Genomic DNA, 26,187 nt, shown 5'->3' with positions numbered 1-26,187 from the left:
GGTGGGTGTGTGTCTGTGAGATGGGGCCTGAAAGCCTGGATGACAGCCACTGCTGTGTGTGTGTGTTTGTTGCGGGGTTGTTCTGGGTGCGCCTGTGCCTGCCCGGGTGCATTTCAGGGATCATGTGTGCCCAAATGTCCCCAGGGAGGCCAGTCAGGCTGTGTATGTGGTTTGCTCTTGTTTAGTTGCTCAGTCATGTCCGACTGTTTGCCACCCCATGGGCTGTAGCCCTGCAGGCTCCTCTGTCTATGGGATTTCCCAGGCAAGAATACTGGATTGGGTTGCCATTTCCTTCTTCAGGGGATCTTCCCGACCAGGGATCGAGACCGCGTCTCCTGTGCTTTCTGTGAGGGAGAGGTAGACACTTGAGAAGTGGCACTTGTCTGTATGATGGTACCTGAATGTGTGAACTGTGTGGGTGTGGGTGTGTGTGTGGCATGTGATATGTAGATCAGGACTCTAACCATGGGTGTTTGCCCAGTGGTACCGGGCATCTGCTAATGCTACCCCTGGGCCGTGGGGAGGCGGGCAGTCAGGGAAGGGGTAGGTGAGGGAGGGGCATGCTCCTCTATTCAGGGTCCAGGGTGTGCCTCTGTGGCTGTGACCCTGGCGTGGGCGAGGAGGGAGGCTGGGCCAGGTACACCCCACACCTGGCCCCTACAAACCCAAAGTCTACCACGGAAGCTTGGCCAAGCCATGCCCTGAGGAGCACTCACTTCATCTTTATTGAGGCCCCTGGGTGGTCCAGGCTACAGGGTTCACAGGATGGCACAGGGCTTCTTCTCCTTGAAGGGGTTGGTGGCGGCTGGGATGCCCACGAGAAAGGGGTCACTCTTGGCCTGCTCTGTGCAGAACTGCAGCAGGTCGGCAGCTGCCTTGGATACCTGCAGACCAGCCTGGTTAGCCCGACCTGGGCTGGGCCGTCCACTTGCCCCGCTCACTCAGACACGCCCGCCTCACCCTGGTCCTCACCTTCATGCGGTCAATGCCCGCCTCCATCCGCAGCTGCTCCACAGCCCGGCGGGCTTGCCCAATGTCACTGCCAATGGTCACCTTGCTGGACATCTGAGGGAGGGTGAGCAGAGCCACAGGCAGCAGGCTGCACCACAAACCCCAAGCTCCTGCCTCCTCCTATGTCCCTGGTGCCTGAGGCATGGGGGTGGCTGCTCCCCAACCCATCAGGACCATGTACCTCAGCTGAAGACTCCGGCTGACTCCTGGCTGCTCGGTCCTCCTCCTGCGGCCCCACTCTGGAGCCCTCCCCAAGCCCAGCCTCTCCAACACCCCCCACCCCCATAATGCCTGCAGAGACTTTGAAGCCAGGACACTCACGGAGTGAAATGTCACCAGCAGCAACAGCAGCTGCCGAGGCCAAAGGGGTCCCTGCCCAGGAGGCCCAGTGGCTGCTCTGCCATGTGTCACCTTTACTGGGGGAGTGTAGGGGCCCTGGGCTCTCACAAATCTGTTTGATCCCCTGCTAAGTGGCTCCTTCTCTGATGTGAGGAGGCACAGCGTGAACCCTGATTCAGGCGCAGCCCTGCCTCTCCTGTGTCTGTCTATACTCATGACCCAGGGTCCTTATCCATAGATGACTCAATTCACTCACTTATACTGATGGCTTCCCCTGCGTCCCAGCCCCTTCCCTGACTTCTGACCCGCATGAGGACCCTCCTCCCTCCTCGGTCCATCACCCCCACCTCTCAGTTGTCTCTCACCTAACCTGGCCAAAGTTGGACTCCGGATCCTCTCCCCCAACCCCAAACCTCCATCCCCCAAATTCACCACCATCCACCCAACTGCCCTGGTTCCAATCTTTAACTCCTTCATTCCTTTCTTCCAGTATTCCCACATTTAATCCTTCATCAAGAGCCGTCAGAACAACTTTCTTTGTTTTTAATTAATAATTTTTTATTGGAATAGTTGATTTACAATGCTGGGTCACTTTCTGCGCAGCAAAGTGAACCTGTAATACATACACATATATCCACTTTTTTTTTTTAAATTTTTTAACATTCTCTTACCATATAGGTCATTACAGGGTATTGAACAGAGCTCACTGTGCTGTTTACAGATGAACTTTCAAATTAGGTTGTCAGACTGGTCACTTCTCCCCACCCGGTTGGCAGCACTGGGGTCCTGGCCCCCATCTCAGTTTGCCTGGACCAGTGCAGTCGTCTGGTCTCCCCTGCCCTGCACACCCTGACCCCATTTTACTCCAGTAAGTCAGTCAGTGGGATCTGTTAAATAAATCACATTACAACATGGATGAAACTTGACGACATTCTGCTAAGTGAGATAAGCCAGTCACAAAATGACAGCTAATGCATGATTCCCCTTATGTGAGATAGGAGTCGTCAAATCCCAGAAAGCAGAATGCCAGTTGCTGAGGAGAAAGGGGGATGGGGAGTTGTGTTTAATGGGTACGAAGTTTCAGTTTGGGAAGATGAAAGAGTTCTTGAGATGAATGGAGGTGATGGTTGTATAACAATGTAAAGGTACTTAATGCTTCTGAACTGTGGACTTAAACATGGTTACAGTGGGAGACTTCCCTGTGGTCCAGTGGCTAAGACTCCACATTCTCAATGCAGGGGGCCTGGGTTCAATCCCAGGGAACTAGAACCCTCCGAGCCATGACTAAGATACAACATGCTGCAAGTAAGACCCAGTGCAGTCAAATAAGTATCTTTTAAAGAAGAGACAGACTACAGAGCTTTCTCTCTTAAAAAAAAAAAAAAAAAGTTACAATGTTAATTTCATGTTATGTGTATTCTACCACAGTTTTAGAAACTGGAAAAAATAAATCAGTCTTTCATTAAAAAAACTCTCCTATGGTTTCCCAGCCGGAGAATAAAACCCACCCTCCTTACCACAGCCCACAGGGCCCTGCCTGGTCTGGCACCTTTTGTCCCCTCTGAATCCTTTTCAACCCCTCCTTCATTCTTCTCGGATCACCCCGACGTCTTTGTGTGTGTTTCATCCATTTTTGCTGAGATCCCAATGTGTGCCCAGCACTGCACAGAGTGAAGAGAACAGTAGTGAAACCAGACAAGATCCTGCCTTCACAGAGCTGCTGTTCTAGTCAGGGAGGGATGAACAACAGCAAACAGAATATATCGTGTACTGTGAAAAATAAAAGCAAGGTAAGAAAAAGAGCGGGTGGTCAGGGCAGGCCTCTTGGAGGAGGTAACATTTGGATTGAGGCCTAGAGGAGGAGGAGCTGGGGAAGCAGGTGTTCCAGGCAGAGAGAGCAGCAAGTGCACTGCCCCTTGGTCAGGAAAGAGCTTGTTGGGCTCTAGAACAGTCAGATCAGTGGAGCTGGAGAAAAGTGAGTGGGGACAAGTGGTAGGGGATGAGGGTAGGTAAGTCAGTGCCTTCTTAGGCCACAGGGAAGAGCCCGAGTATTACTCTTACTGGGAAGCCACAATAAGAGGGTTTTTCTAAAAAAATTATTTATTACTTTTGGCTGTGCTGGGATATTTCTAACTCATTGCTACCCGGCCTCTGGGTACTCTTCATTGTGGTGTGCAGGCTTCTCATTTTGGTGGCTTCTCTTCTTGCAACGCATGAGCTCTAGGGCACGTGGGTTTCAGTAGTTGGCGGCTCTCAGGCTCTAGAGCACAGGCTCAATAATTGTGGCACATGGGCTTAGTTGCTCGGAGGCATGTGGCATCTTTCCGACCCAGGTGTCAAACCCGTGTCTCCTGCATTGGCAGATGAATTCTTTACCACTGAGGCACCAGGGAAACACCCAGTATATAGTGCAGACTCCATAAATTGTAGAGTGAGTGATTACAGGGGTCTCACTGGACTAAACCCTATGCATGGTTAGGAGGACCCATGAGATTATAGACCCCGCCCTCCAGCATCTCACAGGCTCGCTAGAGGGAAAGAGATGTCAGCCCTGGATCCCACAGGAGATCCCTTACCCAGAGGAAGGTCAAGGAAGATTTCTCAGAGGATATGGCAGCTCAGCTGCCAGAGACAGAAGACCAGGGGTTATGCCGCATATGGAGGCTCCGGAGACTTGCAAGACACGAACAGCGATCACGGTTCCATTTGACGCGAGACTCTCCGAGGCAGAAACTGTCTGATAACTCCTGGTGATTCGAATTCCGTCTAACGGCAACGTCTGAGAAACCATTCTGAGAGGGTAGACACGAACCGGCAAGCTCCACGCAACGCGGTGGGTTTCCAGCAGGCGGCAGTAAAAGTAAAAATCATTCATCGGCGGCTGGGAACACACGGAATATAAATAATGGCTCCTCGCGGCTTCCGTATTACGGACTGTACAAGACAAGATGGCCGCGCCCTGGATTCCGGGCGCGGCGAGTCATGTGATTACACAACTTCCGGCCCTCCCCAGGTTTTCCCCAGGCCTTGAGTCTCCTACAGAAGTGCGTGCCGGGGCCTAGCGCAGTTCGAGGCCGCCAGAGGGCTGGCCTGGGGCGGCTCTGACTTGAGAGTGCAGCTGCAGGACCATGGAGGGTCCCCCGGAGAGGGAGGCGCCCGCGGCGGCGCTGGCCGCCGTGCTGAAGCACAGTTCGGCACTGCCGTTCGAGAGTGCGCAGGTCCGGGGCTACGACTTCAACCGCGGCGTGGACTATCGCGCACTGCTAGAGGCTTTCAGCACCACTGGTTTCCAAGCCACCAACTTCGGGCGCGCGGTACAGCAAGTCAACGCCATGGTGAGGCCTGGGTGAGACTTCCTGGGTTGAGGGGGAGTGGCCTCCAGTAGCACCCTGCCGTAGCTGGGGGCGGGACTTTTCTGGGAGGTGTGTTCTTCGTCCAATAGTGGGAGAGAATATGAGGCCCGGGAGTTTCTGTTCTGGGGAGTGGTTGGGACTGATTCTGGGGCGGGGCGGGGGCGGGGAGCGGGCGTTATAGGTAACAGGTGAAAGTATTATGGAAGGGGCGGAGCCTGGGCTAGAGAGTCCATTGGAGCGAGGAATTGGAGGAGGACCCTTACACCCGCCCGGACCTGAGCTTGCGTTTGCTTTTCCCGGTGGGGAGAGGGGTCGGGCCTGAAAAAGTGATGCTCTTGGATTCCTGAAAAGGGGCAAAGCCTAAGCATGTGACCTGAAACTTGGGCTAACAGGGCGGAGCCTACACAGGGGTGTTCCTTCCCCTGTTCCAGGTAGAAGTGGTTCTCTGTCCTTGAGTGGGCAGATCTTGGGCGGGAAGTCTGACATCAAAACCCACCGCGGGTCCTTGGGGTGGAATTTGGGGCCAGAGGTTAACTCAACTCTGCCCTTACCTAGATAGAGAAGAAACTCGAGCCGCTATCCGAGGATGAAGACCAACATGCAGACCTGACCCAGAGCCGACGCCCACTCACCGGCTGCACCATTTTTCTGGGCTACACATCCAACCTCATCAGTTCAGGCATCCGTGAGACTATCCGTTACCTCGTGCAGCACAACATGGTGGGACCTGTTGGGGTGTGGCCTTGGGCACTCCGGATCTTAATGGGCAGTAAGGTTACTGGTCATTTAAGTGAGATGATATGGGTCAGTTTTGTTTTGCAGCAGAGCTCCCCACAGGGGTCATTGGATGAGAGTTGGGAGTTTGGAGTTCTGCTTGGAATAACTTCACTGCCTTGTGGCTGCAGGTGGACGTCTTGGTGACCACAGCTGGGGGTGTGGAGGAGGATTTCATCAAGTGCTTGGCGCCCACATACCTGGGCGAGTTCAGCCTCAGGGGGAAGGAGCTACGTGAGAATGGCATCAACAGGTGGGTGGGTGGGGGCTGAGTGGTGCTGGGTAAGGGAGGCAGGCTGAGGGTCCTGGGCCCTGATGCCCATACACCTTCTGTCCCCAGGATTGGAAACCTGCTGGTGCCCAATGACAATTACTGCAAGTTTGAAGATTGGTTGATGCCCATTCTGGACCAGATGGTGCTGGAGCAGAACACAGAGGTGAGGCTGGAGCAACCTGGGGCTGGGGGAGGGTGCTGATGGCATGGTGGGTGTCAGGGGAGGCGCCGCTGCCTGAAGCCAATGTTTCCTAGGGTGTGAAGTGGACACCGTCCAAGATGATCGCCCGGCTTGGCAAGGAGATAAACAACCCAGAGTCCGTGTATTACTGGGCCCAGAAGGTGAGGGACTGGTGGGGGCAAAGATGCCAGGCTTTTGGCATGTGTTGTTTCATTTTCACAGCCACCTGGGTAGTTGGTGCTAGTCTCCTCATCCCTGCTCCTACATAAGAAGCCTCAGAAACAGAGAAGTTAGGCAGTTTGTCTGAGGTCCTACAGCTACTGACTGTGGATCTGGTATTCTGGCTCTACTCCTAGACTGTGGGAAGCAGTTGGACAATACTCTGCAGCTCCCATAGGGACTCTTGGAGGGCTCCATGCTCCTCAGAGGCTCTGGGGTCCAGCAATCAGAAAAACAAAACTACCATTCTTCATGTGCCAGGCCCAAGTGAAGTTAAGCACCCTACCCAGAATCGGGCAGAGAGGAGCAAACGCCTGCAGGCTGCCCCTACAGGGCTTAGATCCGGCCCCCCTCCTGTCTTGCTCTTTCCTAGAACCATATTCCTGTGTTGAGCCCGGCACTCACAGATGGCTCGCTGGGTGACATGATCTTCTTCCACTCCTATAAGAACCCAGGCCTGGTCCTGGACATTGTTGAGGGTAAGATGTTGGGGCCCCAGAGGAGCAAGGGAGGAGGGCTGCCTGGGCCTGCGGTGGCCTGACTCAGCCCTCTCCCCCAGACCTCAGGCTCATCAACACACAGGCCATCTTCGCCAAGCGCACGGGGATGATCATCCTGGGTGGTGGCATGGTCAAGCACCACATCGCCAATGCCAACCTCATGGTGAGCAGGGATGCAGGCTGTGTGGCCCCTAGTGGGGGGTGGCACTCGTGCCTGCTATGCAGACAGGCCTGTGTACTAGGCCCACGCTATGTGCTGGGAAACAGTTGTGGACTAGACAGGCCAAGATACCTGCCCTCCTGGAACTGATGTTCTAGTGGGCGAGATGAAGAGCAAACCAGTGACAAGGTGATATGTACATGAGGTGGCAGTACTGGCTACAAAGAAAAACCAGGGATGACGACGAGAGGGCAGGAGAAAGGCATGCTATTCAGAAAAGGGAACGCTTCCTGGGAAGTGTGACCTGTGAGCAGACGTTCTTCAGGGGCTGCTCCCATGAACCATGTGGTTATCTTAGGGAGTGGGCGTGAGCTGAGTTTCTGGCAAGACTGGCCAGTGCAAAGGTTTTGAGGTGCCTGATGTAGGCACATCTTGGAGGCCAGTGAAGGGGAGAGTGAGAGGAGGTGAGGCCAGAAGTGACAGGCACAAAGTGCAAGGCCTTGAGGGCCACTCAGGTGCTTACAGGCACCCTCTGGCTGCTGTGTGGGGAACAAACAGTGGGACTTGGGTGGGGACCACAGAAAGGGAAGAGGTGCGGAGGTCTTCTCTAGAGTTGGTGGCAGATGTGGGTGGGCTCTTGGTACCTAGGAGGTGAGTCTGGAGCAAAGTTGCCCACTGCCCAGCATCCCATGACACCCCCACTTGGCCCAGGTGTTGACATGGAGCCCTTCCCTTGGAGTGAAGGCCACCAAGGGCTTCCTGTATCTGGGACACATACAGTGCCTTTAGCTACAGTGTCCTGCCCTGGAGTCTGTCTGGCTGACTAGTCCATTCTATCCCTCTCCACAGCGGAACGGTGCTGACTATGCTGTCTACATCAATACTGCCCAGGAGTTTGATGGCTCTGACTCAGGTGCCCGGCCGGATGAAGCTGTCTCATGGGGCAAGATCCGGATGGATGCACAGCCTGTCAAGGTGAGGGTCGGCCAGCCAGCTGGAACACAGGGTCTCCTAGGCTGCAGCTGTATATCCCCTGGCTCAATTGGGTTCCCTTCATAGGTCTATGCTGACGCCTCCTTGGTTTTCCCGCTGCTTGTGGCTGAAACCTTTGCCCAGAAGGTAGATGCCTTCATGCCCGAGAAGAATGAGGACTGAACACTGGACGGTGCAGCCCCAGGGAGGCCTCGCCGCCCCCCTCTATTTATTAGTTTGCAGACCCAGCCCCTCCCTACTGCTTGGTCAGCAGCATGTCTAGAATAAATGATCTCAGTGGTTCTCCTTAGGCTGTGTCTCTGTCCTTGCCAGTGGGTCCCCTAGCTTCAGCCTGGGGCACCTTCAGCCTCGTAGGTCTCTTCCCGCCAGCACTGGATGCTGCCCTCCATGGCAGTCAACAGGCAGGGCTCCATGGGGTGGTAGGCCAGCGACTGCACCACACCAGGACCTACAGGGAGGGCCAGCACCAGGGCACCCTGTGGAGTGAGGGGGTTGGTAGGGGTCATCAGTGTGTCTCCCTCCTCTTGGCTGCCTCTCCCCTGGTTTCCATTATAATGCTTCTAATTGCTTCTCAGATATTGCAAACTTAATCAGTCCCAAATTGAGCCCGTCAGTCAGTTGTCCTTTCAGGTGCTCAGGTCAGACACCTTGGAACTTCCTCTTACATCTCAAATCCTTTTGTCAGTAAATCCTCTTGGCTCTGCCTTTAGACTATGCCCAGAGATTGCCCTCTGGGCTCCACCAGCCCACCTGAAAGCCTCAATTACTACACTCAGTTATTACCCTGCAGTCAAGTCTCAACACATAGGGTTCCTCTCTCCACCCGTAAAATAACCTTTCACGTGCCCTCCCTTGCAGGATGACTGCCAGTCTACTGGACCCTCGAGAAGTAGGCAAAACGTTGGTGCCTTCTGAGTTCCCAAAGGGAGAGCTGGCTCCTCAACTCTCCAGGGCCCTCCAGTTCCTTCATCCCCTAAGGGGCTTACTTCTGTAGCCAAGCCCCAGCCCTGACCCCATGAAGCCTGGCTGGTCAGTTCCCATTCTGACACTCCCACCAGGCTGAGACACATCAGGACAGAGCTTACAGGGCTCGAGGCGGGAAACCATGGGGATGCTCAGACGTGGCTCAGATTTCCTGAACAAGTACAGCCCCATCTCACCTGGGGTGAGATGCCACCATCAGCCCTCTTCCCTGAGGGTCAGTCCCAGTGGCCCCACCTGACCTGGATCCTGCTGCCACCACTGCCATCCACAGCACTTCCATTTCCTGACTGATGCATGGGCACCACACCTCCAAGCTTTGGCATGTGCTGTGCCCTTTGCCAGGACTGCCCTTCTTTGTTCATTCTCTCATTCCTTCTAGCCCCTAGTTCTAACAGAACACTCCCCTCCCCCTTTTCAGGCCTGAGAGTGACTCAGGTAAGGACAGAGCAGGCACCCCAGTGTGGAGTGGGAGTGGGAAGGCTCACTTCCACCAGGTCCCAGAAGAACACCTTCCCGTCCTCAGAGCAGCTGACCACATGTGTGTCACGCTCGCTCAGGCAGCAGTCCAGCTTATACTCCTTGTTCTTATGGCCCGTGTACCTGGGGGTGAGTGGAGTCAGAACGTGGGTTAGGCGCGGGCTTTACTGGGGGTGGGGGAGGGGCCCCACGCCCCAGAGGACTCACTCGCCCAGCAGCTCCCCTGTGTCCTTGTCCAGAAGCCGCAAGGTGGAGTCTAGGCTGGACACCAGGATGCACTGGCCATCCCGGCTGAAGCAGATGCAGGTGATGGGGCCTGGGGGGAAGAGAGGGCAGGCCTGTCAGGCTGGGTCCCCTGGGCTGTCCCCACCTCCCCTGTCTGCCCCCCAGCACCAGCCACACTCACTGCCCACGTAGTCTGAGAAGAGCTGCCCCATCCTCAGGTCATAGCGCCTCACCCGGCCATCTACGGAACTGCAAGACAGGGCGGCTGCGGCTGAAGCACTGCAGGGGCCAGTAGGTGGAGGGCGCCAGCTTTGGTGTCCCTGTACCCTCTTCACCTGGCCAGGGCCCTGAGGGCAAGGCTAGCACCTGTCCTTCCCAGTACCCTTCACCGTCACGTCATGCTTAGGATCGGCCACGGAAAACATACACTGAAGTGAACTCGAGTGGAATTCTGGGACTTTCCAGGTGGTCCAGTGGCTAAGACTCTCATTAAGAGTTCACAATGCAGGGGGCCTGGGTTCAATCCCTGGTCAGGGAACTATATCCAACATGCTGCAACTAAGACCCAATGCAGCCAAGTAAGTAAATTAAAAATAAATATTAAAAAAAAAAAGTGGAATTCAGAGGCAGTGGCTTTAAGACTCAGACCCAAGGGCCAATCAAGTCCCATTCCATCTGTTTCTGCTTTCTACTGAGCTCCCTCTCTGGGCCAGACCCTGTGCGGAGACTTGGAACACAGCTGCTACCAGGCCAGGAGCACTCGCTGCCAACGCGGAACCTCACTGACTGAGGGGCATCAGCTCCCAGGAGGGGACATTGGAATTGAGACTTGAGACTGGGAAAGGAGCCAACCATGTTCAGTTCAAGGGGGGACGTGTGGGAACTGGGTGGGATGACAAGCCAAGCAGTCCAAACATCCCGAGGTGGGATTACCACTCCCGCAGGTTGTGGCAACACTTGGGCAGCCCTGCATGGGAATTTTTTTTTTAATTGTCTCCTGCAGCTAGACTGTCAAATCTATGTAGGCAGGGGTTTTCCTTGTTTTTCTGTCTTGTTCACTGCTGTATGCCCACTGACTAAAAATGGGACCTGGAGGAGGTGCTCAGACACACTCTAAGTAGTATAGGAATGGTCCAGGTGGAGAAAGGGCAATTGCATGTCAGTCCCAGAATGGAAGCATGTGTGGCATATTTAACAGAAATTAGCTGCAATACTTTGGTCACCTGATGCCAAGAGCTGACTCATTGCAAAAGACCCTGATGCTGGGAAAGACTGAGGGCAAGAGAAGGGTGCGACAGAGAATGAGATGGTTGGATGGCATCACTGACTCAACGGACGTGAGTTTGAGCAAACTCCAGAAGATAGTGAAGGACAGGGAAGCCTGGAGTGCCACAGTGCATGGGGTCGAAAAGAGCTGGACACAACTTAAGTGTCTGAACAACAACCACATAAAAGCTGAGAGCACAACAGAGACCAGACCATGCAGGGCGTTATGAGCACAATGAGGAGAGTAGATTTTCCAATCTAAGTACAGAGACAGCTGTGAACCTCAGTGGTACCTGGTGAGCGACAGGGTCCTGGTCCCACTCACCCTGCGAGGACCTCATGGTCTGACACCTTCACGCTGGATATACCATCTCTGGCTTCGTCCAGTGTCTGTATTGGCTCAGGTTTCCGAGAGCGACAGTCCCAGCAGCGGATGGTGGAATCGATAGAGCCTGTAAGGCCAGCATGAAGGTGGATCAGGTTTAGGGGTCAGAGGCAGTCTCCTGGGCCCACCTGCCAAGGCCCTGGACTCACCAGACAGGATAACTGTGGCCTCTTCATTAAACTGCACTGTGTTCACCTTCTGCGAAACAGGAACTGCCGCTTAGAGGATGAGGACAAAAGCAAGGTTCCCAGTGCAAGTTAAAGCAAAGGAAAAAGGTTAAGGGTGGCGGAGATCAAAGAGTTAGGGGGAACTGCAAGGATGGGGCTTGATGAAGTGGGGGCCACTGGGAAGGATACTTGCGCTGTAATTGCGGGGGGGCGGCGGTGGGGCGGATCCCTGTTACCACCCACATGCAAATCAGATTTGCTTTAATGAGACCCCTTCTTGCTTGCACTCACCCCCGCGTGGCCCCGGAATTTCCGCACGACTTGCCCTGACGCCACATCCCACAGCACCACCGCCTTGTCCCCACCTCCAGAGCAAAGACTGCTGTTATCAAAGGAGCTAGAAGGCAGAGCACAGAAAATTTAGCATCTACTTCTGTTCCTGGCCTCAGCGCCCCGATCCCGCCTTGGCCCCCCGGCTCACCCAGCCGCATCCAGCACCTCGTAGCCGTGACCGCTGTACGTCCGCAGTAACGTCCCCCGTAGCGGGTTCCACAGCTTCAGGGTCTTGTCGCTGCCGCAAGTCAGACAGTAATTGCCATCCACTGGGGAACACCAGGCGGGGGTTACTGGGCCGCCGACCTTAGGAGGCGGGAGGAGGACTCGGAAAGATCAGGGCGCTCACCATTAAATCGCACAGCTCGAACCGCCCCCTGCCCGCAGTCCAACGTCTTCAACCGTTTCTGCGGCAGCTCGGGGCCCCGCGGTTTTGGCTCAGGGAAAGCCATCCTTCGGCTTTCCCTTTCTCGCCACCTCACACGCGCCGGCACGGAAGCATTCCTTGCCCTGGGAGGGTGTAACCTTATTATTGTCCTCCAGAGTCTACTTCCTACTTCTCACTTCCGGGTTCTACATTTAGGCTCTTTGGAGATAGTGTTGGAAACACTGAAACTTGTCTCCAGCTTCCCAGTTTCTTTCCCCACTTCTGGTCTTCTAGGAGCATTTTTGGCTTCTCCGAATTCTCTGTCCCCTGGCTGGGGGTAGTTCCTGTAACCGTCGCTAGGAACGGAAGCGCGAGGGCTGAGAGTGTTACTCTAAAAACTATCCTGTGTTTCCAAGCTGGAAGCTGCCGGAAGCTGCGATTCCCGCAGCGGAAGAGGCGGGACTTCTGACTCGCTATGTCCGCGAACAATATGTCGGACCCACGGAGGCCCAACAAAGTGCTGAGGTGAGGCTCCTAGTTGTCATGGTGTTAAAAAAAAGGAAAAGATTCAGCTGTAAATTTAAACGATATAATTGGCTTTACCAAATTGGACAACATCCCATCTAGCAAGTAGAGGGGAACGCTAAAGAGCTACAGAAAGGAAAAGGTTATTTAAAGGCAGGACAAGGAAGTCATAAACAGAAAAAAGAATGATTTCAGATTATATTAGTTTCCTTTTGGGGAGAAAAGTGTCTTATTAGGTGGGGGTTACCTCATTTTCCTTTTGAAGGATGGAGAGGGGAGAGAACCCAAGTGACTGCCTCATTGGTGCTGACGAGAAAATTCGTGACTGACCGATTAAGACTGCATTTCTGGAGAAAGTTGAAGCTTCTATTAGGTTAGATATTAAGCCCCGATTTGGTAGCTTGGCCAAGTACAAATTTTTGGACCTGTGGTATTCTTTTTAACAATCTTCCTCTCTTCCCTCCTCCCCACTCCCAATCAGACTCTAACTGAGAGATGTGATCAAAACTTAAGGCATGAGCGCCAGTCTCAGCTGCTACTCTGAGGTCTCAGTTTTTGTTGTTCTTTTGCATGCTATCCATAGTTAACCCCTGTGATAGTCACAGGTCCTTGCTGGCTTCAGGTTCACAGTCTCTGAGTTGGTTATTCTCTTGTTATTTTTCTGATGTTCTAGTCATAGGGAGACCTTTTGCTTGATGATTAGTGGCTGTGATTATGCATTTAAAGCTTTTGAGAGAATACAGTGCATTCAGTTCAATTGCTCAGTTGTGTTCAACTCTTTGTGACCTCGTGGGTTGCAACACACCAGGCTTCCCTGTCCGTCACCAACTCCCAGAGCTTGCTCAAACTCACGTCCATCTAGTCGGTGATGTCATCCAACTATTTCATCCTCTGTTGTCCCCTTCTCCTCCCGCCTTCAGTCTTTCTCACCATCAGGGTCTTGTGCAATGAGTCAGTTCTTTGCATCAGGTGGCCAAAGTATTGGAGTTTCAGCTTTAGCACCAGTCCTTCCAATGAATATTCGGGACTGATTTCCTTTAGGATGGACTGGTTGGATCTCCTTACAGTCCAAGGGGCTCTCAAGAGTCTTCTCCAACACCAGAGTTCAAAAGCATCAGTTCTTTGGCTCTCAGCTTTCTTTATGGTCCAACTCTGACATCCATATATGACCACTGGAAAAACCATAGCTTTGACTAGAAGTAAACAATTAATTTGCTGGACCTCTGTTGAAAAAGTAATGTTTCTGCTTTTTAATATGCTGCCTAATGCAGTGCATTAAGGAGATTATTATGATTATAATAAGCAGGATAATTAGCAATGTTTGGAGTGCACTTTGGAGCCATCTCTCCAGGATTAAAACTAGGCAAAATCAAATACATGAAAGAAAGTTCCCACTGGGACTTCCCTGGTGGTGCGCTGGTTAGGACTTGGTGCTACCAGTGCAGTGAGCAAGGGTTTAATCCCTGGTTTAGAAAAGAAAAAATTCCCCTTGAAGGAGTTACCTTCTTATGCCAGCTGGCTTGCTCAGTGATCTTATGTAATTGAGTTTCAGCTTCCCCAGAAGGAGTAATCCAGTGTAGCAGCTGGTGTTGACCACAGCATAGATACTCCTTGCTCAGCTAAAAGATAAACAAAGACTGTGTGTTAGTTGCTCAGTCGTGTCTGACTCTTTGCAACTCCATGGTCTGTCCATGGAATTCTTGAGGCAAGAATACTGGAATGGGTTGCCATTCTCTTCTCCAGGGGATCTTCCCGACCCAGGAATTGAACTGGGTCTCCTGCGTTGCAGGCAGATTCTTTACTGTCTGAGCTACCAGGTAAGCCCCTAATTAAGGGCTGTTCTGTTATAAAAGAACAACTTTGGCCAGAGAATCTAAGGATCTTTCTTGGGCTGATGGCCTTGCCAAAGGACACAAATCCTGAGTCACGAAATCCTCATCATTCTTTTTAACTTCATGATGTAAATCCAGGGGACTTGACCAATGAGGTGTCTTAGTTCCCTTGTGGAAAGTTAGGAGCCCAGTTCAATAACCTAAGGGGCATTGCCCTCTGTGCACTGGCTGTCTAGGCATTCAGAGGCTGAAGGAGAATGATAACCATTATGGACAAAGACAGACACTATGGGGGCACAGACCATTTCCATTAGTGGGGTACTGTTAATGGATTCATTCACAAGGATTACTGCATTTACCCATTCAAGCCAGATGTCAGTCAGGTTTTCAGCACATTTGGGAATAGATTCTCCCAGCCTGAAATATAAAGTGTTGCTCCAAACACCTTGCAAAGATAGGTGCAGTTGGTGAGAGCTCTTAATGAGTGGGGGCAGATCTGATCTAGATTATCATGAGAATGTGGGGTGCAAGTGCAGTGAGATTTACCAGTTAATTGTGTCTAATTGAGTATGTATGGTTATGATGGGAGAAAGGAAAAAACAAGGTATAGGTTGTTCTGGCTGTGAAAGTAGAATTGCATAAGAAATTTTTAGGGGGTTTGATTGTAGTTTCCTGTGACATTGAGAATAGAAGGAAAAGCTGGTCACAAGGAGGACCAGGAGGTCTCTAGCATCATGGATAGATTGGAGTTTTTGTGTTTTTGTTTTTGACTGTGCAATGTGGCATGCGAGATCTTAGTTCCCCGGCCAGAGATCGAACCCACTGCTCCTCGCATTGGTAGCACACAGTCTTAACCACTGGACTGCCAGGGAAATCTCAGACTGGAATATTTATTTATTTGTGGCTGTGCTGGGTCTTTGTTGCTGTGTGGGCTTTTCTCTAGTTGCCGCAAGTGGGGGCTCCTCTTGGTTGCAGTGCAAGGGCTATTCATTGCAGTGACTTTTCCTGTTGTGAAGCACAGGCTCTAGGCATGCGGACTTCAGTAGTTGGGGTTCCTGGGCTCTAGAGCCCAGGCTCATTAATTGTGGTCCATGGGCTTAGCTGCTCTGTGGTGTGTGCAGATCTTCCTGGATCAGGGATTGGACCTGTGTGCCCCGCATTGGCAGGCGGATTCTTTACCACTGAGCCACCAGGGACACCCCTAGATTGGAATATTTAATAGCAAATCCAGCGGTCTAAAAGCTTACTTTCCTCAGCAATGGCCTGGGAGGTAAGGGTGGGAACATCATCTTTGCAGGTGAAAACCAGAGTAAAAAAAGAAAAAGGAAGAAGGGTTTCAGTCTAGTTAATGTATGGTCTTGATCCGGTGTCTGGGACAGAAGCAGTCCACCTTGACGCCAACTATTCTGTTCCTCGTCAGTTTGATTCAGAGGTCTCCAGTGTCTGTTTAGGACTGAATGTCTGGCGGAGCTTTCCTTAGCTGTGGGACGTGTACCCAAGGCTCAGTGTCTTCTCGTTTTACAGTCTTTGTCAGTGGTCAGGAGCACTTGGTAAGGTCCCTTCCCATGGGGCTTGAGGGCTGTCTTCCTCTGATGATGTTTTCAGAATACCCAGTCAGTAGGCTCCAGTCTGTTACCAACAGGATCCTTTGAGTTTGGATCTGGCAAGGCTTCTTAAACCTGTTAATGATAGCATAAGACATGAAAGACTTATAGTAGCTGGTTCTATTAATGTTAGATAGCAAGAGATCAGCAGAAATTTGTACATCAATGGACATTGGTCTACTGGTGAGTGTTCCATGTGGAGTGAGTGTGTGTTTTCAGAGAGGGTACTGGGAACAGTTGGCATGGCTAGAGGCAATACCTTAGGCCAAGGGAGTTAGTAGTTGAAGCAGTTTAGAGGTTTTCGAGGATCCCATTAGTTCTCTCTACCTTGCCTGATGATAAGTGAAAAGGAGAGTGGTAATTCCAAGGAGTCTGCAAGGTTTTCATTAAGGCTTGTACGATTTGCCCAGTGAAGTGGGTGCCTTAGTCCCTGAAGATTGTGGAAGGTAGACCCTGAGTTGGAACCACATCTTCTAACAGTTTCCTTGCTGTTGTGAGGGCATTAGCCTTGTGGCAAGGGAAGACTTCAGCCCATTAGAAAAGCATGTGTAGAGTGACAAGATAACCCATACTGGGTGGCGGTTGGATAAAGTCCAGCAGTAGGTGCTCAGAAGGTCCGGGGTCGGGGGAGGTCTGAGGCCTCTGGGAACACAGATAGTTTTTCCAGGATTACAGGCCTGACAGGTCAGACATTGGTGGTAAACTGCTTCTGTGATTTTCTCTCCCCACCCATGTCTATTTGTCATTTGAGTCATCTTAAAATGCACTATGATGGGTGAAGGAATGCAAAAACTGAAAAATGAGATTTGTCAGGGAGCTGGGAAGAACCACGTGGCCATCTTGGGTTTCCCATAGCCCTGAATGTTTATCTAATTTACAGCCATTGTTTGCCCATCTTAATTTCTCTGTTCAGGAGCAGACTGATGTTACAAGGGCATCAAGATGGCCAGGGTCTGGCAATGAGAGGTCGTGTTTTGCTGAGGCAGAATGGTCTTCATCCATCTGTGCCATAATATTTATTTACTTTTCCTGCTCTATAAGCCAGATCTTAGTTCCCCAACCAGGGATTGAACCCAGGTCACCACAGGGAAAGTGCTGAGTCTTAACCACTGGGCCGCCAGGGAATTCTCAATGCCATGATATTTATAGATTTCGTTGCTGCTGTCTTTGCATGAAACGTAACTAGGGCATTTCCTGAACTCTGGTTCAGTCCTTTTAGTGTGAGTCTCAATTTTAATGACAGGTAATTTCTTACTTTCAGAAAGTAAGACAGTAGTTTACTTGTTGCCTTAAAAAAAAATTTTTTTTTTTTTTTTAATTTATATTTTTGGCTGCCCTGGATCTTCCTTGCTGTGCACAGGCTTTCTCTAGTGTGGTGAGCAGAGGCTGCTCTCTAGTTGCTGTGCTCAGGTTCTTACTGTGGTGGCTTCTCTTGTTGTGGAGCATGGGCTCTAGAGTGTGGGCTTAGAGTTGTGGTGCACGGGCTTAGTTGCCCTATAGCATGTGGCATCTTCCAGGACCAGGGGTCCAACCCATGTCCCCTGCATTGGCAGGTAGATTCTTAACCGCTGGATCATGAGGGAAGTCCCTGTTGCCCATTTTTGATGGGGGCCTGAGAGTACTTCAGAAAACCCCTTTGTTTCCATAACATCTCCAAATCATGGATGATCCTGAAGGCATACTGATTCTTGGTAAAAATATTAACAAGCCCTCTGTTAAGGGCTTGTTGGGCCACTTTGATTTATGGGAAGTTTCCTTTTCAAGTAATTCATAATGGTTAGTAATAGCATAATCAGTTTGGGAACAAGGTGTCCCTTTTCCATTTTCGAGTATGGCCCATCAGCAAACAAGATTATATCAGGATGTTCTTACCTGACAGTTAAGGGGCTCATCTTTGTCAGTAGGGGTAGTGATGTAGCAAGTTAAAGGCGTTGCAACATTTAACATGTTGCGTAAGTGGAGGAAGTAAAAGGATCTCATAGAAAGTTAATATGCTGGCAGAGAAATGTTGAGTCAATTCAGAGTTAAGAAGACCGCTTTTTGGTTGTTTGCCTTTTTAATACATTTGGGAGACCAGGAGATGCCCCCTCTGCATATATTTATTTATTTATTTACTTATTTATTTGGCTACTCCAAGTCTTAGTTGCAGCATACAGGATCTTTTAGTTTTGGCATGTGGGATCTAGTTCCTTGACCAAGGATTGAACCCAGGCTGCTTGCAGTGGGCCCACAGAGTCGTACTGGATCACCAGAGAAGTCCCAAGAGTTAAGAAGACTTTGGACAGAGTGCTGCTGCTGCTAAGTCACTTCAGTCGTGTCCGACTCTGTGTGACCCCATAGACGGCAGCCCACCAGGCTCCCCTGTCCCTGGGATTCTCCAGGCAAGAACACTGGAGTGGGTTGCCATTTCCTTCTCCAATGCATGAAAGTGAAAAGTGAAAGGGAAGTCGCTCAGTCGTGTCCGACTCTTAGCGACCCCATGGACCGCAGCCTACCAGGCTCCTCCATCCATGGGATTTTCCAGGCAAGAGTACTGGAGTGGGGTGCCATCGCCTTCTCCGTTGGACTGCGTGAGGAGTCTATAAATAAATGCTGTTACCTCAGATTAGATCTGCTGAAGCTTCTACTAACTTTGTCGTTGCAGCTGTAACCCAAGACAGTTGGTATAGGCACTGGCAACTGAATCCAGTTAAATGCTGTGATAAGAAACAAACTGTGTTTATTGCTACGCTCTTGTGTGAGCATTCCCAGGGCTTGGTTATTTCTTTCATGCACAATAAAGTGAAAGGTCTTGAATAATTAGGTAGGTCTAGGGCTGGTGGTTCTTATAGCACTTTTTTTACTCTTCAGAAAAGCCTACTTATGTTTATCTTCCCTAGAAAGGGACTCAGGGACTAGAAGTTTAGTAAGGTCATTGGGTGGGGAAACGAAGAGAGAAAAATTAGGAGCCTGTAGTCTACAGCAGCCAATCAAGTCTAGAAATCCACATAGCTGTCACTTAGTTGTAGGCCTAGGAAATTCTTGGATTAGCCTAATCCTTGTTGGAGATAGCTGAAGGGTTCCTTCAGCACTAGGTAATGAACATTATCTAGAGATAATTGTTAATTTTCCCTTGGAGAGTTTATGTTCCTTTTGTCAACTGAAATAATAACCAACCTATAATAAGAATTTTATCTAAGCCAAACGGAGACCTATGGCCCAGGAAACACAGATTCAAAAGCACTTGAATTGTGTTTTGCTGGACTACAGTATGGCAGAGGGCCTATTCAGGCAAAAACTGCAGTTACATGACTTGTTTGTCAAGAATTATAATTGGAGCCTCCCTGGTGGTCCAGTGGTTAAGACTGTGCTTCCACTGCAGGGGGCATGTGTTCTCTCCCTGGTCAGGGAAGTTCTGTATGCCTGCAGGTATGGTCTAAAAAAAAAAAGGAATATAATTAGAGCTGGCAAGATATAAGGGTGCTTGTTAAGCAAGGATTCATTGGCGTCTGAAGTGACTGTGTAGTCACAAGGGGAGATGTTGAGACCGTAAGGTTGCAGTTAGCAGCTGCTAGCAGACACTGGCTTGAGAATAGCTGGTGGTGTGGTTAAATTTGATACAGTTCAGAAAATTCAAAGTCCTCACTGATGCATTAACATGGCCACCTGGCTCCATTTGGATGCCTGAAGCACAGTTCTGTCTTGTCTGAACAAAGAACAAACATCAGATACAGTGGGTACATTGCTTTAGGGTTTCAAGAGACAGATTAGCACATACACAGTAAGACAGCATGAACTTAGGTCAGGAAAGAGAACCTCATATTCAAAGGAATTGGTACGTTGGTATTGTGGGGATAAGGTGAAAGAACATTTATCCCCTCTTCAAAGTGGACATTCTGCATGGTCTGATAACTGCATTATTTTTTTTTTTTTGGTCTGTTTAATGGTTAAAGCAGATGTCTGTCTGAGAGGCCACGAGACTGTCTGCTCTAATGAGCATAAAGTTTAAGCCCAGTCATGTCTTAGCTAGGATGACTTCTCCATACCACAGTATGTGAAAAGTTCTTCTATCACTTTTCAGCAGATAAATGGAATCTTTTATGGATGCCTCTTTGGTTACTGAGCACAGCAAGCAGTCATCCACCTGTTGTGAAAGAGCTCCTTTCCTGGGGACTGGTGGGTTCTTACATCTTGATGGAGCACTTGGGAGAAATCAGAAGGGGCCTCAGTGAACCCTTGGGGCACGAGTGTCCAGGCTTACTGCTGATTATTCCAAGTTAAGGCAGATGGACTTTCAGCTGTTGGAATCTATAGGGATACTGCAAAAGGCTGAAAAAGATCCACAACAGTGTTTTGGGCCTGCTGGAATTTATGACAAAATGGTATTCCAGGTTTGGGCCAACTGGGAAGGGGGAAATAACTTTGCTAATAACCCTTGAGTCCTGGTTGTTGTTTAGTTACTCAGTCTGGTCCAACTCCTTGTGTCCCGTGGACACATGTGTCCCATAGCTTGCTAGACTTCTCTGTCCATGGGGTTTCCCAGGCAAGAGTGCTGGAGTGGGTTGCCATTGCCTTCTCCAGGGGATCTTCCCGACCCAGGGATTGAACCTGGGTCTCCTGCATTGCAGGTGAATTTTTTACTGCTGAGCCTGCAGAAGCTCCTGAGGGAAGGGATGAACCAGGAGATTGGGACTGACACACACACACTGCTATATATAAAATATGTAACTAAGAAGGACCTACTGTGTAGCCCAGGAAATTCTACTCAGTGCTCTGTAAAGACCTATATGGGAAAAGAATCGAAAGAAGAGTGGATATATGAACATGTATAACTGATTGACTTTGCTATACACCTGAAATAACACAGCATTGTAAATCAACTATACTCCCTATAAAAATTAAAACAAAAACAAAAACAAAAATCCTTCCCCTGGGGCTGGAGTGGGGGAAAGCTCTTAAGTTATGGACAAATCACCATCCTCACCCACTAGGTTTCCAGACTGGCAGGATTTGCACGTTGTGGCTACTATAGGGCGTGGCTAATTATCCCTGGGACATTAGGTCTTCTCTTGTGGGTGTGCGGTTTTGTGTGGCTTTAGGCTTCAGAGGATATTGTTGTAATTGAGGGAGAGGTTTAGTTATGTGTCTCTGAATCTTTATAAGCTCTGTATTTTTTATTCTTCCAATGTCAATATTAGAAATAACGCACAGAGGATTTCCCTGGTGGTCCAGGATTTCGATTCCTGGTCCAGGAAGATTCCAAATGCTGCAGGGCAACTAAGCCCATGTACCGCAACTACCGAGCTGGAGCTGTAGAGCCTGAGCTCTGCAACAAGAGAAGCCGCCGAAACTAGAGAGTAGTCCCGGCTTGCTGCAACTAGAGAAAGCCCGTGTGCAGCAGTGAAGATCTGGTGCAGCCTGAAAGAAAGAAAGAAAACCCAGAGATTTTGAGATACCTCAATTAAATTCAGGGACTTTTGTTGGAATTCTTCCTCCTCTCTGTCAAGGACAGATTGTAAGAACATAAAAGATATGGTTCACGTTGGTCAGGAAATTTTAAGGTGAAGTCCCCATTGGAAACAAAATGTCTTAGCCCTTTTAACTTAGAAAGGAGAGCTCTACCTAAATAGATTGACTGGGGCTATGTCACATAGTGAAAAAAAAACGTTTTTCAGTCAGAAGTCCCAGAGTCATTTGTATTGGTTGAGGTAGAAATTCTCTCTGAACTTTTGTTAGATTCTTCCAGTTAGGAAACCTCTTTTTCACTCTGAGGCAGTTGTCATCCCAAGGGAATGGAGTGAAAACATAGCTCCAGACTGCACAGAGATCAAACCAGTCAATCCCAAAGGAGATCAACCCTGAATTCATTGGAAGGACTGTCGCTGAAGCTCCATTCCTGTGGCCACCTGATACAAAGAGCCAACTCATTGGAAAAGTCCCTGATGCTGGGAAAGATTGAAGGCAGAAGAAGGGGGTGGCAGAGGATGAGATGGTTAGATAGCATCACCGACTCAATGGACATGGATTTGAGTAAACTGGGTGATGGTGAAGGACAAGTGAGGCTGGTATGCTGCAGTCCATGAGGTCACAAGGAGTCAGACACGACTTAGTGACTGAGCAACAACATCTCAGGAAAACACGTGAGGGTCTTAGCACATAGCTTGGCTCTGAGGGACCAAAGGAAGGCCTATAATCTTGAGAATTCCTGCTGAAGAGGGAGCAAGCGGTGTGAGGCAGGTGCATTCAGAGATAAGGTCTGACAGAGTCACAGAACTGAACAAGTATCAACGAGAACTTGGCAGGGTTTCCCATTAGATTTAATTTTATTTACCCCTTGAGTGTCTGTCTACAATGTGAGAGGCCAGGGTTCAATCCCTGGTTTGGGAAGATCTCCTGGAGAAGGAAATGGCAATCCACTCCAGTACTATTGCCTGGAAAATCCCATGGACAGAGGAGCCTGGTAGGGTACAGTCCATGGGGTCGCAAAGAGTCAGACACGACTGAGCGACTTCACTTTGGCTGTTTAAGGGGATTACAGATAACAGCTTACCAGAGAATCCCTTGGAATACTGAGGAGATAGATATGGGGGCACTCGAGTTGAAGAATTTGCATAAGACCTTTGAGGACGATCTTTTTTCCAGTGTCCCAGTTGATTACATTCAAGACATTGGTCCTTGGCCCAGTTGTGTTGGTGGACCCCTAGGAGGGCATTATTTTAGCTCTCTGGTCTTGGAGCTGTTGTAACTGTAAGACCAACAACTTGGAGAATTTTTGCTTGTGGTCTTACTCTCGGGTCGTTTCAAAGTGCTCAGCTGTGGTCATTGGTTCCATCAGCCTGGTGGTCTCCTGTCCTCTCTTCTGTATTTTTATCCATCCACAGGAGATACTCTGTGAGCAAACAGGGCCACTAGAGCAGGTTAGGTGACTCACATGGAACTGAGACACCACGGGAGGAGGGCTTCCGAGCAGGCACGCCTTACAGTCGGGCAGGTTCATCTTTCTTTGTTTTGCATGTTTGAATAATAGACCAGTCATTAGGGGTAGGGAAGATTCTAGGAATGGTTTATAAAAGGTCTGTTGCTTTTCAAAAAAATTTTTATTTATTTATGGTTGTGTTGGGTCTTCGTTGCTTTGTGCAGGCTTTCACTAGTTGCAGTGAGCAGGGGCTACTCTTCGCAGACTTTTCGTTGCAGTGGCTTCCCTTGTTGCGGAGCACAGGCTCTAGGCATATGGGCTTCAGTAGTTGCAGCATGCAGGCTTGGTGCTCAGAGGTGGTGGTACACAGGTTTAGTTGCTCCACAGCACGTAGAATCTTCCCAGACCAGAGATGGAATCCGTGTTCTTTGCATTGACGGGTGGGTTCTTACCCACTGCAGCATCAGGGAAGTACAGTTGCTGTTTTGCAAGCTTTGTCTGGTTGAGGATTTTTTTTTTTTTTTTGGCTGTGCCCCACGGAATGTAGGCTCTTAGTTCTCCAACCAGGGATAGAACCCGAGACCCCTGCAGTAGAAGCTTGGAGACTTAAACCACTGGACCGCCAGGGAAGTCCTGAAACCCTCACTTGCAAGGGCAGTCTTGTCTCAGGGAAGCCTTCCCCATGACACCCATTGTAATTCTAGGTTGTTTTTAGTCATACTTTGCCATTTTTGTAGATATTTACAGCTTCTGAGATTATAGTTCTTGGTCATAAAAATAAGCAGGTGTGCCAACAGGTAGACTCATTAAAGGACATGGTGGGGTCAGAGATGCTCCCATCTCTCTTGGCTGGCCTTTATCTACACAAATGAAGACAGACAGACATGAATACTGTAACACTCCAGTCATAACCAGTTACTGTGGCCTGGCCAAGAAAAAGGCCCTGTGCACACCATCACTGACTGCCTACGTGGAACCTGGGGCTGGAGAAAGGCTTGAACCAGGAGTGGACCCTACATGGGGACTGTGGACTGATTCCAAACAAATGGGGAACTGCAGACCAAACCGCCAGCATGTCCCAACAAGGAATCTGGGAACAGAACCAAGGGCCTGGGGTTTCCAGCCAAATGAGGAACTGTAGTCAGAACCACCAGCAGCTCCTAGCATGGAACTAGTGATTCTAGACAAATGAGGAACTGGCTGGAAAGCCAGTTAGGTCGGGAGCATGGCACAAAGAGAGCAGAGCTCAGAACTGAGAGGAACTTACCCATGGCCTCCAGATCCAGCGAGAAAGACGGTGAACTCAGAAGAGGATTCACGGGTACCCCTCCTTGTGTTCCTTGTTGTCCCTGAATGTCAGAGGTTCACTTTGGATCCTGTTGCTGCTACCAAACCTCTTGAAAAACAAAATTCACCTGAGTAAATTCTAAAGGTCTAATTGGCTTTATTGAAGGATTCATGAATCTGGCAACATCTTGTCTAACAAGTAGAGGGGAGCGTTAAAAGGCTATAGAAATGGAAAGGTTTTTAAAGGTAGAACAAGGAAGTCATAAACAGAAAAAAGGATGATTACAATGTCAGAGACTGTGTTTCTGGAGGAGGCTGATGCTCCATTCAGGCTAGGTAGTAAGCCCCAGTTTAGTGGCACGGCTTAGCATAAATGACTCCGTTTTGGACCTGTGGTTTTATTTTTAACAATGGGGATGGGTCTCAGATGGTGGGTTGGAGGCCCAGGGAAGCATCTGCCCACCCTAGGGGCAGTAGTCGAGTGCCCCTGACCCTGAGCCTGCCACAGGTACAAGCCCCCACCGAGCGAGTGTAACCCAGCCCTGGACGATCCGACACCGGACTACATGAACCTGCTCGGCATGATCTTCAGCATGTGCGGCCTCATGCTCAAGGTGGGCAGGGCTAGGGTGATGCTAAGTGGAGAAAGCCAGAGCTGTCGTGAAGCCAGAGGTCCGGGTCAGGGTGGGCACACTGGCCGTTGGTCTGAGGCTTTAAGGCAACTTGGGGTCCTTAGGGTGATGGGGGATGTCAAGGGCCAGGCTTCTTAGGCTCGAGGGGACATGGTCAGAGACGCAGTTCAGGGATTAGGACCAGAACTTGGGTACCTAGAGTTCACTCTGGGAGGCCGAGACAGAGGGACTCCTGGGGATCAAGGCTAGAGCTGCACCAGGCGAAACAGGGAGTGGAACTGGTGGGGGAATGGCTTGCTGGGGTGTCTCTCACTGGCCTAACCCACCCATCCACTCCCCTCTTCCAGTTGAAGTGGTGCGCCTGGGTCGCTGTCTACTGCTCCTTCATCAGCTTTGCCAACTCCCGGAGCTCTGAGGACACGAAGCAGATGATGAGTAGCTTCATGTGAGGCTGGGTCTGGGGAGGGAGGGACTCCTGCGGGAGGGGAGGGAGGCTCCCCCCCTCCTCTCCATCCTGGACTGACACCTCTCTCCTATCTCAGGCTATCCATCTCTGCCGTGGTGATGTCATATCTGCAGAACCCTCAGCCCATGACGCCCCCCTGGTGATGTCAGCCTAGAGGGGTCACGTCCTGGGCCTCTCTAGCCACCTTGCCCTAGGCCTCACCCGTGGTTGCTCAGCCTCCTGCCATCAGCTGCGGTGCTGGGCTTCCCTGGGCGAGGCAGTCTCTGGGTCTGCAGCTGGACGGAGGGAACCTGGCCCTGACCCTGGGATCTCACGGCTGCTGGAGCAGAGAGAGGAATCCCCTCGGCCTAACCACCCACCCCCACCTTCTTTTCCTACCCTGCCTGCTCCCAGGGGAGACGCTGTCCATGTTTCTAGGTGTACCCACTCATTTTCTTGTTGAAACCCGTTAATAAAGTTTTGCATTCTGGCTGTTCTCTGCGACCCCTCTCTCCTGTGCATGGTGGCTGTTTGTCCTAATAGAGGGAAGGGCTCCACCTTCCCACTCGTCAGGCCTGGGGTGGGGCCCCAGTATGGAGCCTTTTGGTTAGTTTATTTGCTTATTTCGCAAGACTGATGCCTTAAGCCAGCTGCCAGAGACTAAACAGTGATCTCTGCCCTCTGACAACGCAGAAGATAGCTCTGCTGATCTCAGGAATCTGGGCTTTGGTTTTCTCAAATGTATGAGGGTAATGTCAGGACATCGGATGGACTGGTAGGGACTGGGGAAGGTAGGCAGTTCTCCCCTACCTGTCAGGTTCTCACTGCTCACCAGAGGACACGGGTATCGCTTGAACAAGGCTGGGGGTCTCCCCTCCCCAGCACTGTAAGGGTAATTCCTTTATTTAACGTCTCAATCCATAGGACAAAACAGCCCCCATTAACCTCAGCTCCTAGCC

At 50.4% G+C, this 26,187-nt stretch overlaps 4 protein-coding genes across 5 annotated transcripts; 2 read left to right on the top strand and 2 right to left on the bottom strand.

The window, feature by feature from the left end:
* Positions 1 to 308: 308 nt before the first annotated feature.
* On the top strand, positions 309 to 8,093 carry DHPS (deoxyhypusine synthase). 2 transcript variants are annotated; one of them, XM_040240844.1, is made up of 9 exons: positions 309 to 4,685; positions 5,259 to 5,423; positions 5,609 to 5,730; positions 5,818 to 5,914; positions 6,007 to 6,093; positions 6,525 to 6,630; positions 6,711 to 6,814; positions 7,661 to 7,786; positions 7,871 to 8,093. In XM_040240844.1, exons 1-9 carry the CDS (start codon positions 4,479 to 4,481, stop codon positions 7,964 to 7,966), a joined length of 1,110 nt encoding a protein of 369 aa, XP_040096778.1. In that variant the 5' UTR covers positions 309 to 4,478; the 3' UTR covers positions 7,967 to 8,093. The 2 variants fall into 2 exon arrangements, with proteins under 2 accessions (XP_040096778.1, XP_040096779.1); XM_040240845.1 differs by lacking the exon at positions 309 to 4,685 and adding an exon at positions 4,944 to 5,134.
* GNG14 (G protein subunit gamma 14) lies at positions 759 to 1,065 on the bottom strand. The gene is made up of 2 exons (XM_040240870.1): positions 942 to 1,065; positions 759 to 910 (listed from the first exon to the last, which is right to left on the bottom strand). The coding sequence occupies exons 1-2, from the start codon at positions 1,063 to 1,065 to the stop codon at positions 759 to 761; spliced, it is 276 nt and encodes a 91-aa protein (XP_040096804.1).
* On the bottom strand, positions 7,977 to 12,228 carry WDR83 (WD repeat domain 83). The gene is made up of 9 exons (XM_040240854.1): positions 11,991 to 12,228; positions 11,790 to 11,910; positions 11,600 to 11,705; positions 11,291 to 11,339; positions 11,082 to 11,208; positions 9,672 to 9,739; positions 9,473 to 9,581; positions 9,274 to 9,388; positions 7,977 to 8,280 (listed from the first exon to the last, which is right to left on the bottom strand). Exons 1-9 carry the CDS (start codon positions 12,091 to 12,093, stop codon positions 8,131 to 8,133), a joined length of 948 nt encoding a protein of 315 aa, XP_040096788.1. The 5' UTR covers positions 12,094 to 12,228; the 3' UTR covers positions 7,977 to 8,130.
* WDR83OS (WD repeat domain 83 opposite strand) lies at positions 12,219 to 25,732 on the top strand. The gene is made up of 4 exons (XM_040240869.1): positions 12,219 to 12,533; positions 24,660 to 24,765; positions 25,131 to 25,228; positions 25,326 to 25,732. The coding sequence occupies exons 1-4, from the start codon at positions 12,484 to 12,486 to the stop codon at positions 25,390 to 25,392; spliced, it is 321 nt and encodes a 106-aa protein (XP_040096803.1). The 5' UTR covers positions 12,219 to 12,483; the 3' UTR covers positions 25,393 to 25,732.
* The last annotated feature ends 455 nt before the right edge of the window (positions 25,733 to 26,187 follow it).

This window comes from Oryx dammah, unplaced genomic scaffold (genome assembly GCF_014754425.2).
Source record: "Oryx dammah isolate SB20612 unplaced genomic scaffold, SCBI_Odam_1.1 HiC_scaffold_5, whole genome shotgun sequence".
Taxonomy (NCBI): Eukaryota; Metazoa; Chordata; class Mammalia; order Artiodactyla; family Bovidae; genus Oryx; species Oryx dammah.
The sequence above is the reverse complement of the archived record's forward strand: the minus strand, read 5'-3'. Positions and strand labels throughout refer to the sequence as shown.

What these genes read in the sequence shown, in the direction of transcription:
- GNG14 (XM_040240870.1), bottom strand. Translation starts at nt 1,065, where the DNA reads ATGTCCAGCAAGGTGACCATTGGCAGTGACATTGGGCAAGCCCGCCGG. An exon ending in GGTGAGGCGGGCGTGTCTGA is followed by an intron (nt 911 to 941) that starts GTGAGCGGGGCA and finishes GGCCCAGCCCAG; the next exon opens with GTCGGGCTAACCAGGCTGGT.
- DHPS (XM_040240844.1), top strand. Translation starts at nt 4,479, where the DNA reads ATGGAGGGTCCCCCGGAGAGGGAGGCGCCCGCGGCGGCGCTGGCCGCC. An exon ending in CGTGAGAATGGCATCAACAG is followed by an intron (nt 5,731 to 5,817) that starts GTGGGTGGGTGG and finishes TTCTGTCCCCAG; the next exon opens with GATTGGAAACCTGCTGGTGC. An exon ending in TGCTGGAGCAGAACACAGAG is followed by an intron (nt 5,915 to 6,006) that starts GTGAGGCTGGAG and finishes AATGTTTCCTAG; the next exon opens with GGTGTGAAGTGGACACCGTC.
- WDR83 (XM_040240854.1), bottom strand. Translation starts at nt 12,093, where the DNA reads ATGGCTTTCCCTGAGCCAAAACCGCGGGGCCCCGAGCTGCCGCAGAAA. An exon ending in TCGAGCTGTGCGATTTAATG is followed by an intron (nt 11,911 to 11,990) that starts GTGAGCGCCCTG and finishes GGTGTTCCCCAG; the next exon opens with TGGATGGCAATTACTGTCTG. An exon ending in GGCCACAGTTATCCTGTCTG is followed by an intron (nt 11,209 to 11,290) that starts GTGAGTCCAGGG and finishes CTGGCCTTACAG; the next exon opens with GCTCTATCGATTCCACCATC.
- WDR83OS (XM_040240869.1), top strand. Translation starts at nt 12,484, where the DNA reads ATGTCCGCGAACAATATGTCGGACCCACGGAGGCCCAACAAAGTGCTG. An exon ending in AGGCCCAACAAAGTGCTGAG is followed by an intron (nt 12,534 to 24,659) that starts GTGAGGCTCCTA and finishes AGCCTGCCACAG; the next exon opens with GTACAAGCCCCCACCGAGCG. An exon ending in TGTGCGGCCTCATGCTCAAG is followed by an intron (nt 24,766 to 25,130) that starts GTGGGCAGGGCT and finishes CCCCTCTTCCAG; the next exon opens with TTGAAGTGGTGCGCCTGGGT.